The 12,500-nt window shown below is 44.0% G+C and overlaps 1 protein-coding gene across 3 annotated transcripts in view; it reads left to right on the forward strand.

Annotated features, from left to right (window-relative positions):
- The window catches only part of map1sa (microtubule-associated protein 1Sa), a gene marked incomplete at its 3' end in the record, with an annotated part of 19,404 nt that extends 6,942 nt beyond the window's left edge, over window positions 1-12,462 (forward strand). The window contains 6 exon segments of one of the 3 annotated variants that reach the window (XM_034117386.1): window positions 3,432-3,514; window positions 4,586-4,726; window positions 5,476-6,063; window positions 7,911-8,838; window positions 8,875-9,542; window positions 11,757-12,462. In XM_034117386.1, coding sequence (XP_033973277.1) covers window positions 3,432-3,514; window positions 4,586-4,726; window positions 5,476-6,063; window positions 7,911-8,838; window positions 8,875-9,542; window positions 11,757-12,462 — 3,114 coding nt within the window. 3 annotated transcript variants of the gene reach the window in all.
- Window positions 12,463-12,500: the final 38 nt, after the last annotated feature.

The raw sequence follows: 12,500 nt of genomic DNA on the forward strand, positions 1-12,500 counted from the left end.
GATATACACCTGAGCATCAGCAGGAGAGGACTCTTTAAAGTAGAGACACTACATACTGATATACACCCGAACATCAGCAGGAGAGGACTCTTTAAAGTAGAGACACTACATACTGATATACACCTGAACATCAGCAGGAGAGGACTCTTTAAAGTAGAGACACTACATACTGATATACACCTGAACATCAGCAGGAGAGGACTCTTTAAAGTAGAGACACTACATACTGATATACACCTGAACACCAGCAGGAGAGGACTCTTTAAAGTAGAGACACTACATACTGATATACACCTGAACATCAGCAGGAGAGGACTCTTTAAAGTAGAGACACTACATACTGATATACACCTGAGCATCAGCAGGAGAGGACTCTTTAAAGTAGAGACACTACATACTGATATACACCCGAACATCAGCAGGAGAGGACTCTTTAAAGTAGAGACACTACATACTGATATACACCTGAACATCAGCAGGAGAGGACTCTTTAAAGTAGAGACACTACATACTGATATACACCCGAACATCAGCAGGAGAGGACTCTTTAAAGTAGAGACACTACATACTGATATACACCCGAACATCAGCAGGAGAGGACTCTTTAAAGTAGAGACACTACATACTGATATACACCCGAACATCAGCAGGAGAGGACTCTTTAAAGTAGAGACACTACATACTGATATACACCCGAACATCAGCAGGAGAGGACTCTTTAAAGTAGAGACACTACATACTGATATACACCTGAACATCAGCAGGAGAGGACTCTTTAAAGTAGAGACACTACATACTGATATACACCCCGAACATCAGCAGGAGAGGACTCTTTAAAGTAGAGACACTACATACTGATATACACCCGAACATCAGCAGGAGAGGACTCTTTAAAGTAGAGACACTACATACTGATATACACCCGAACATCAGCAGGAGAGGACTCTTTAAAGTAGAGACACTACATACTGATATACACCTGAACACCAGCAGGAGAGGACTCTTTAAAGTAGAGACACTACATACTGATATACACCTGAACATCAGCAGGAGAGGACTCTTTAAAGTAGAGACACTACATACTGATATACACCTGAACATCAGCAGGAGAGGACTCTTTAAAGTAGAGACACTACATACTGATATACACCTGAACATCAGCAGGAGAGGACTCTTTAAAGTAGAGACACTACATACTGATATACACCTGAACATCAGCAGGAGAGGACTCTTTAAAGTAGAGACACTACATACTGATATACACCCGAACATCAGCAGGAGAGGACTCTTTAAAGTAGAGACACTACATACTGATATACACCTGATCATCAGCAGGAGAGGACTCTTTAAAGTAGAGACACTACATACTGATATACACCTGAACATCAGCAGGAGAGGACTCTTTAAAGTAGAGACACTACATACTGATATACACCTGAACATCAGCAGGAGAGGACTCTTTAAAGTAGAGACACTACACACTGATATACACCTGAACATCAGCAGGAGAGGACTCTTTAAAGTAGAGACACTACATACTGATATACACCTGAACATCAGCAGGAGAGGACTCTTTAAAGTAGAGACACTACATACTGATATACACCTGATCATCAGCAGGAGAGGACTCTTTAAAGTAGAGACACTACATACTGATATACACCTGAGCATCAGCAGGAGAGGACTCTTTAAAGTAGAGACACTACATACTGATATACACCCGAACATCAGCAGGAGAGGACTCTTTAAAGTAGAGACACTACATACTGATATACACCTGAACATCAGCAGGAGAGGACTCTTTAAAGTAGAGACACTACATACTGATATACACCCGAACATCAGCAGGAGAGGACTCTTTAAAGTAGAGACACTACATACTGATATACACCTGAACACCAGCAGGAGAGGACTCTTTAAAGTAGAGACACTACATACTGATATACACCTGAACATCAGCAGGAGAGGACTCTTTAAAGTAGAGACACTACATACTGATATACACCTGAGCATCAGCAGGAGAGGACTCTTTAAAGTAGAGACACTACATACTGATATACACCCGAACATCAGCAGGAGAGGACTCTTTAAAGTAGAGACACTACATACTGATATACACCTGAACATCAGCAGGAGAGGACTCTTTAAAGTAGAGACACTACATACTGATATACACCCGAACATCAGCAGGAGAGGACTCTTTAAAGTAGAGACACTACATACTGATATACACCTGAACACCAGCAGGAGAGGACTCTTTAAAGTAGAGACACTACATACTGATATACACCTGAACATCAGCAGGAGAGGACTCTTTAAAGTAGAGACACTACACACTGATATACACCTGAACATCAGCAGGAGAGGACTCTTTAAAGTAGAGACACTACATACTGATATACACCTGAACATCAGCAGGAGAGGACTCTTTAAAGTAGAGACACTACATACTGATATACACCTGATCATCAGCAGGAGAGGACTCTTTAAAGTAGAGACACTACATACTGATATACACCTGAGCATCAGCAGGAGAGGACTCTTTAAAGTAGAGACACTACATACTGATATACACCCGAACATCAGCAGGAGAGGACTCTTTAAAGTAGAGACACTACATACTGATATACACCCGAACATCAGCAGGAGAGGACTCTTTAAAGTAGAGACACTACATACTGATATACACCCGAACATCAGCAGGAGAGGACTCTTTAAAGTAGAGACACTACATACTGATATACACCTGAACATCAGCAGGAGAGGACTCTTTAAAGTAGAGACACTACATACTGATATACACCCGAACATCAGCAGGAGAGGACTCTTTAAAGTAGAGACACTACATACTGATATACACCCGAACATCAGCAGGAGAGGACTCTTTAAAGTAGAGACACTACATACTGATATACACCCGAACATCAGCAGGAGAGGACTCTTTAAAGTAGAGACACTACATACTGATATACACCTGAACACCAGCAGGAGAGGACTCTTTAAAGTAGAGACACTACATACTGATATACACCTGAACATCAGCAGGAGAGGACTCTTTAAAGTAGAGACACTACATACTGATATACACCTGAACATCAGCAGGAGAGGACTCTTTAAAGTAGAGACACTACATACTGATATACACCTGAACATCAGCAGGAGAGGACTCTTTAAAGTAGAGACACTACATACTGATATACACCTGAACATCAGCAGGAGAGGACTCTTTAAAGTAGAGACACTACATACTGATACACACCTGAACATCAGCAGGAGAGGACTCTTTAAAGTAGAGACACTACATACTGATATACACCTGAACATCAGCAGGAGAGGACTCTTTAAAGTAGAGACACTACATACTGATATACACCTGAACATCAGCAGGAGAGGACTCTTTAAAGTAGAGTGTGTCTTGTCTCCCTCTCCAGGTCAGAGGACTCTGCAGCATCATGGAGACGTTTTGGACACCCAGGTTGTTGTGAATCCGGCTCAGGACTTCGTCTGCTCCGAGGTGAAAACATTACTTATCTGAGGATTAAATGTATGTGATATTACAAAAAGGGTTTTTAGTTTATTGTAATTTTATCAAAATGTCAATATGGACAAGTGCAGCTTCCAAAACGCTGTCAGTACATTTTTTGTTAAAGGCTAAATATGTGAAAATATTGTGGAGCTGCAGAGAAGTCCAGGCCTACAAACAGCATGCTACAGGCTTAATACAAATTCCATGTTTGGTACAGATCCCCCTTTATAGGCGCCTGCATATATGAAAGAAATCACCAAAATATTGGATTTAAAAATTATGTAATTGTGGGGGAAACTTCTGAAGCAATAGGAGTCAGGACTCAGAGAGAGACACGATGGAGAGCTGGAGCTTTGATGGCAAACACTGACGGTTTATTTGGAGCTTCGGCCGGAGAATTCACAAAACATGTCACGGGCCACGGTCTGACCACACGGTTGAGATGCCACAATCAATTCTGAAGAGCTCTTCCCCAGACCCGTGTATTTAGCTAGTTCTGAGAGAATAATCAACATTGTGCAGAACAAGATAAAACCATAACACCTCTATCAGCTGACGCCAACAGGCAGGAGCAGGGAGACACAACACTGAGAGCACAGCAGCCAAGGTTACAGGTGCGTGTGCTCAGTGAGGTCAGTACAAACTGATAAACTGGGTCACAGTTATGGGCCTTGGAAAATATTTCCCCAACAGTAATCATATTATTGCAATTTGGACATTTCCAATAGATTTCTCGGCCCCCAAAACTCAAGTTTAGACAAAAAAGTACTTGTCTAGAATAAATTATGAAGGAGTTAGGGTATTTTAAGGAATTTTGGGCCATCTTTGACGCCATCTGGAAAAGTACTTTTAGTATGTTATTAGGGACACATAGTACTACACAAAACTGTAAAGAAACCTTTTGTTGCAGGTCAAACCATATTTGCAGCTGACTATTAACAAATGATCATAGTAGATCCCCTGATAGTGCAGTGTGTGCATGATCTGTTTGTTTAAGTGTGTGTTGTAATATAACAGTGTGTGATGTGATATTAATGTGTGTGTGTGTGTGTGCCTCAGGTCCGGAGGCTGGTTCTGGACCCGTCCCGTCACAAGCTGCTGGTTCTGGCGGGTCAGTGTGAGGAGGCGTCCGGAGACATCGTGCTGCAGAAAGGACGCTTCTCCTTCAGAGACTTCCTGCACATCTTCACAGAGGAAGAGGTCAGATCATCGATATTATCAGGATTCTTAATTTAATGGTTCTGAACACTTTTTAAAATTTAGTGAAAGTAGAAGTACTCAGATCTTGTACTTGAGTAAAAGTAGAAGTAAATGTAAAATGTAAATACTCAAGTTAAAGGGGACCTATCATGCAAAATGCACTTGTGTACGTCTTTTCTACATGAATATGTGTCCCCGGTGTTCCAGGGAACTCACCAAGTGTCAGAAAACACAACCCTCTCTATTTTCCTCCATACCCAAATCTCTAAAAAAGGGGCTGCAACGGATCTGATAAAAACTGATCCAGATTTGAACACTGTCCTGACGTCAGGACGGTGGCGCTACGGCTATTGGGCCAACTCCACCAATCAGGAGGAGACAGCCACGGCCATTGCCGTTCTAAAGCGCTGGAGACGCTGTAGTACATATGCCAGGCCTGTAGATGGTGCTGTTCTCACTGAATCAGCCCTTGCTAAAACAGAGCTAGAAAATGTCAAATAGAGCAAAATGAGGCATGGCTAAAATGCATGATCTGTTTGGTATTTTGAAAAAAAATAAGTATAAATATGCCTTATATAGGTATGGTCCTACACTATATTATTATAATATAGCATGATAGGTCCACTTTAAGTAAACGTATCTCACAGTTGTCCTTAAGTTCAGTACTTGAGTAAATATCCCGTTTTGTGTCATGATTGGAATCATTCCATTTTCCAACCTGTCCTCTCTATCTGCTCTCTGTTCCTCAGGTGGTGAAGGTGTTGGGTTCTGCAGACCCCGCTCTAAAGGCCCATCTGACCCTCAGTTGTCCGGACCTGGGTCTCTGGTCCCACCCGGCTCTGGACCCCCTGCAGGACCTCCTGACGGTGCAGGTGAACCCCCCGCCGGTGCTCCCACAGATGGAGGGTCTGCAGGAGTTCCTGGAGTACTTGTCCGAATCTCTGGAGCCCGAATCGCCCTTTGAGCTCCTGGAGCCTCCGAGCACCGTTGGTTTCCTGAAGCTTTCGAGGCCCTGCTGCTACGTTTTCCCCGGCGGACGAGGGGGATCCGCGTTCTTCGCCGTGAACGGGTTTAACGTGCTGGTGAACGGCGGCTCTGACACCCGGTCCTGCTTCTGGAAACTCGTTCGGCACCTTGATCGGATCGACTCGGTGCTGCTGACCCACGTCGGAGTGGACAACCTGCCCGGCGTGATCAGTTTGCTGCAGAGGAAGGTGGCCGAGCAAGAGGAAGAAGGAGCTGGATCCCAGACTGAAGAGGACTGGATGAAGAACCTCATCTCCCCAGAGATAGGGGTCGTCTTCCTGAACGCCCCCGACAGACTGAAGGCTTTACAGGTAGGAAGTAGTGGAGTACAAATACTTCATTCAGTACTTATTTTTCTGACGACTTTTTACTTTCTACTTCTTACATGTTGAACCCAAATACCTGAACTTTCTACTTCTTACACTTTGAACACAAATACCTGTACTTTCTACTTCTTACATGTTGAACACAAATACCTGTACTTTCTACTTCTTACATGTTGAACACAAATACCTGAACTTTCTACTTCTTACATGTTGAACACAAATACCTGTACTTTCTACTTCTTACATGTTGAACACAAATACCTGTACTTTCTACTTCTTACATGTTGAACTCAAATACCTGTACTTTCTACTTCTTACATGTTGAACACAAATACCTGTACTTTCTACTTCTTACATGTTGAACACAAATACCTGTACTTTCTACTTCTTACATGTTGAACTCAAATACCTGTACTTTCTACTTCTTACATGTTGAACACAAATACCTGTACTTTCTACTTCTTACATGTTGAACCCAAATACCTGTACTTTCTACTTCTTACATGTTGAACACAAATACCTGTACTTTCTACTTCTTACATGTTGAACACAAATACCTGTACTTTCTACTTCTCACATGTTGAACACAAATACCTGTACTTTCTACTTCTTACATGTTGAACACAAATACCTGTACTTTCTACTTCTCACATGTTGAACACAAATACCTGTACTTTCTACTTCTTACATGTTGAACCCAAATACCTGTACTTTCTACTTCTTACATGTTGAACCCAAATACCTGTACTTTCTACTTCTTACATGTTGAACACAAATACCTGTACTTTCTACTTCTTACATGTTGAACCCAAATACCTGTACTTTCTACTTCTTACATGTTGAACTCAAATACCTGTACTTTCTACTTCTTACATGTTGAACTCAAATACCTGTACTTTCTACTTCTTACATGTTGAACACAAATACCTGTACTTTCTACTTCTCACATGTTGAACACAAATACCTGTACTTTCTACTTCTTACATGTTGAACCCAAATACCTGTACTTTCTACTTCTTACATGTTGAACTCAAATACCTGTACTTTCTACTTCTTACATGTTGAACTCAAATACCTGTACTTTCTACTTCTTACATGTTGAACCCAAATACCTGTACTTTCTACTTCTTACATGTTGAACTCAAATACCTGTACTTTCTACTTCTTACATGTTGAACACAAATACCTGTACTTTCTACTTCTTACATGTTGAACTCAAATACCTGTACTTTCTACTTCTTACATGTTGAACACAAATACCTGTACTTTCTACTTCTCACATTTTCCAAACCGGCTGGTTCCTTTAGTTTGAATGTGTGTTTGGTGGCGTGATCATTATTATTTAGAGTCATTGCGTGCCTATTGATTTGAACACGATCCGTGTATCCATCATTTCCTGGTCTTCTCTAAAGAAGAGGGACCAATGAAAACGTTGTCATGTTGCCGTTGTTCAGCATGGAAACATTCATTAGCTAACAATGACATTATTGTTCTATTAATATAAAGGGAGGTCAGGTACTCTTTAAAACAGCTGCTAGTTATGGGTACTTTTTACTGAAGTACATTTCAAAGCCTCTTTACTTTGACTTGAGTAAAGAAGTTTAGTCAGTACTTCTACTTTCACCAGAGTATTTTTAAACACGAGTATCTGTACTTCTACTTGAGTAAAGGATGTGTGTACTTCTACTTGAGTAAAGGATGTGTGTACTTCTACTTGAGTAAAGGATGTGTGTACTTCTACTTGAGTAAAGGATGTGTGTACTTCTACTTGAGTAAAGGATGTGTGTACTTCTACTTGAGTAAAGGATGTGTATTTTTGCCATCTTTGACAGGTGGATCCGGCGGAGATGAAGAGCTGCGATCAGGCGGCGCTCGCTCTGCAGCTTTTAGAAAGCCTCTCAATCAAACCCGAGCCTCTGAGCCGGTCTAACGGACCCAGCATCGAGCCGCTGATCCTGTTCCAGAAGATGGGGGTGGGCCGTCTGGAGCTGTACCCTCTGAACCCCATGAGTAAAACCCTGGAAGTCCTGATGCAGAACTGGCCGAACGGCGGGTCGAATGCACCGTCTGAAGAACTTCCGATAAGTTGCCTCGCCTCAATCTGCGCTCTGTTGGTCTGGCACCCATCGAGTCCTCAGGAGAAGATCATCAGGGTCCTTTTCCCGGGCTGCACCCCGCAGAACCGGATCCTGGAGGGACTTGATAAACTCAAACATCTGGAATTCCTCAAACATCCCGTCGTGTGTTTGAAGGACCTAGAAAGTCTGAAAAGGGAGAAACCACCAAAGCGAACGGAGAGTCGGGAGAGTCTGAAGTCCCAGACCCGGGAGGTCCGACCCAGCAGTGCCTTACCGAAAGACAAGAGAGTGGATCTCAAGAAACAGGACGTGAAGACGAAGCCGAAGACAGCAAGTGAAGCCGGACCGAAAGACAGGAAGGATGGGGAGGAGAAGCCAAAAGTAAAGGAGGTAGACTCTAAAGCAAAACCTCCGAAACCTGCTGAGAAGCTGGTTCCAAAGAAAGAGGGGTCAAAGGAAGACAAGAAGGACGTGAAGAAGAAGGACGAGAAGGTGTCTGTGAAGAAAGAAGAGAACGCAGAGAAGAAGAAAGAAACCGTGAAGAAGGAAACGATAAGTATTAAACCAAAGAAAGATCTCAAGCCGGAACCAAAAAAAGATGGCAAGAAGGACGTGAAGACGGAGGAGAAGAAACCATCAAAACCAGCTTCTAAAGACGTGAAGAAACCACCATCGTCCACAGGAAGTACCGACGTGAAGAAACCACCATCGTCCACAGGAAGTACAGACGTGAAGAAGCCACCCTCGTCCACAGGAAGTACCGACGTGAAGAAACCACCATTGTCCACAGGAAGTACCGACGTGAAGAAACCACCATCGTCCACAGGAAGTACCGACGTGAAGAAACCACCATCGTCCACAGGAAGTACCGACGTGAAGAAACCACCATCGTCCACAGGAAGTACCGACGTGAAGAAACCACCATCGTCCACAGGAAGTACCGACGTGAAGAAAGCACCGGGCAAGTTTGGCTCTCTCAAGAAAGACGGGACCCTCCCAAAGAAAGACTCGACGAATAAAGGGACCAAAGGTAAACCAGGCTCAAAGGAACCAGAAGTCCAGAAGGAGGCGGATCGCTCGAAGGTCTCGACACCCGAGGACATGACGGCCGAGTTTGAGAATCTTCGGCTGGAAAACGACAACGGGAACAACTCGCAGGTCAACGGGAACTCTGTGGAGAGTCCGGAGAAGTTTCGCTGCTCAGAACCTGTAGGATCCGATCTGACCCTCGAGGAGTTGAACCAGGACCCTCGAGGATGTGTTCTGGAGAACTCTGCGTCCTCTCAGGATAAACAGTCCAGCCTCCTGACGCTCAGTCCTTTCAGAGACTCGTCCACCACCATCACCTCCATGCCGGCAGAACTGGGATCCCCTCAGTCCACAGAGGTAAGGCAGGTTTATTTCTGTTCGAAAAATATCACTCGACACCGGTTTGAGAATCAATAATCAGGTACTCATTTATTCTTACAAGAAGGAGCAGAGTTAAAGGTCCCCTATCATACTGTTTTCATCAATATATCACAGGTCTCAGATATATCCAGAGCCTGTCTCTGATTGGCTGAAACACCAAACAGATCATTGCAGCATTACCCATAATCCCCTCTGTTTCAGCCCTGTTTCCAAAGTGCTGATTCTCTGTCTGTTACTTTAAAATAAGGAGCCCCTCCCCACGCCCCTCTGAGAGAGATTTGGTTACAAAGAACTCAATGGTGCTCTAGGAGGAGATTCAGGTGATAAGGGGGGGGGGGGGGGGTTACCTTGGTTGCTGATTGGCTAATGGTTACACAAGACAACACATCGTTATGACATCACAAAGTGGCCAAAATCTGATCAGCTCATTTTCAGACAGGTTTTTATAGAACATGAAGAAGAGGGGACACATGTTGATGTAGAAGAGACATGAAGAAGAGGGGACACATGTTGATGTAGAAGAGACATGAAGAAGAGGGGACACATGTTGATGTAGAAGAGACATGAAGAAGAGGGGACACATGTTGATGTAGAAGAGACATGAAGAAGAGGGGACACATGTTGATGTAGAAGAGACATGAAGAAGAGGGGACACATGTTGATGTAGAAGAGACATGAAGAAGAGGGGACACATGTTGATGTAGAAGAGACATGAAGAAGAGGGGACACATGTTGATGTAGAAGAGACATGAAGAAGAGGGGACACATGTTGATGTAGAAGAGACATGAAGAAGAGGGGACACATGTTGATGTAGAAGAGACATGAAGAAGAGGGGACACATGTTGATGTAGAAGAGACATGAAGAAGAGGGGACACATGTTGATGTAGAAGAGACATGAAGAAGAGGGGACACATGTTGATGTAGAAGAGACATGAAGAAGAGGGGACACATGTTGATGTAGAAGAGACATGAAGAAGAGGGGACACATGTGATGTAGAAGAGACATGAAGAAGAGGGGACACATGTTGATGTAGAAGAGACATGAAGAAGAGGGGACACATGTTGATGTAGAAGAGACATGAAGAAGAGGGGACACATGTTGATGTAGAAGAGACATGAAGAAGAGGGGACACATGTTGATGTAGAAGAGACATGAAGAAGAGGGGACACATGTTGATGTAGAAGAGACATGAAGAAGAGGGGACACATGTTGATGTAGAAGAGACATGAAGAAGAGGGGACACATGTTGATGTAGAAGAGACATGAAGAAGAGGGGACACATGTTGATGTAGAAGAGACATGAAGAAGAGGGGACACATGTTGATGTAGAAGAGACATGAAGAAGAGGGGACACATGTTGATGTAGAAGAGATATGAAGAAGAGGGGACACATGTTGATGTAGAAGAGACATGAAGAAGAGGGGACACATGTTGATGAAGAAGAGACATGAAGAAGAGGGGACACATGTTGATGAAGAAGAGACATGGAGAAGAGGATTTTAATGAATAGGTGACCTTTAAGTCACATACAGGAATATGGTTCAGCTCAGACATGAGGTATACTGCTCAAAGGAACAGGAAATCACATCAAGCTTATATAGTCTGAGTGCAGTCCCACTCTTGGTCGTAAATCGGTTTGGTGTCGGCAGGTCTCTGTACATGCAGGTATTCCCATTTACGATGATGTTGCTCTTTGCCCCCTCAAAAGGTGGGACGACAAGAGTAGGTGTCTTCCCACCTGTAGATAAACAAAGTGAATCATGCCCCGCCTCCTGCTATCTAAAGAGGAAGCAGCTGCAAGGTCACGCACAGTCCCAACAGTGGTTATATGACATAGGAATAGGAAAGTAAGTTATATTTCCTCCAACAATTTACACAGCACTTTTCAACACAAGGCAATTCAAAGACATTAAGAGCATAAAACACATTAGAAACATTAAAAAGCAAAGATTATAAAACATGAATAATAAAAGTTACCGTGCCGTGTGAGATGTGAATAGTTCAATTAGTTCAAAAGTCTTCAGCCTGGATTTAAAAGTAGTCCGAGTCACAGCGGACCTGCAGGTTTCTGGGACTTTGTTTCAGATATTTGGCAATATCCCTAACCAAATTCTCTCACTCCTCGACCCCTAGTCTTCCCGTGAAATGATAGTTCTTCTGACAGTTTTCTAACCTTTTTATATGTAGGTAGATGAATCCCTGTCGGTGTCTCTGGAGCAAGCCCCCGCTGAGATCCGGGGAAACGTCTACTCTAACGGACACGACTCCAACACCGCGGACCACGTCCACGGCATGTCGGAGCTGATTTTAGACGTGCCTCACGACGTTGACTTGTGCCTGGTGTCACCCTGTGAGTTCCAGCACCAACATGTGGGTCCCTCAACGTCTCCAGACCTCTCCAACAACAACAACAACAACAACAACGTCTCTCGGGATCACAGCAGCAGCAGCACGTCAGCGTTCAGCCAAGAAACCCCGCCCACTTCTGTGAGCGAATCCCTCCCAAACGCCTCGGATTCAGACGTCCCTCCGTGTACCGACGACTGCCCGTCCATCACAGCTGATTCTGAAGATGAATTCCCTCCAAGTCCTCTTCCCTCAAATCGTCACGACCCTCCTCCAGCCCCCGTCAAAGATCTACCCCCGTTGCCCCCGCAGCCTGGAGCATGCATGGCCGATTCGGAGGCGAACAAGAAGAGTTTGGTGGGTAAAACCAGGAAGACGGCAGGATCTGTGCAGAGGCCGGGATCTGGAGGAAGCGTGACGCAGAGCGGGAGGGCGAAGGCGGTCGGATCGTCGACGCTGAAGACCACAAGCAGTCTGGATACCAAGCCGTCAACAAGGAACATTCTGGGAGGATCCAGGATAGGAGCGGCGAAACCCCCGTCCTCAGGTAGGGAGACACGGACAGGAAGCTCAGGATCAGACACA

The sequence above is a fragment of the Trematomus bernacchii genome, unplaced genomic scaffold (genome assembly GCF_902827165.1).
Source record: "Trematomus bernacchii unplaced genomic scaffold, fTreBer1.1, whole genome shotgun sequence".
In the NCBI taxonomy this organism is placed as follows: Eukaryota; Metazoa; Chordata; class Actinopteri; order Perciformes; family Nototheniidae; genus Trematomus; species Trematomus bernacchii.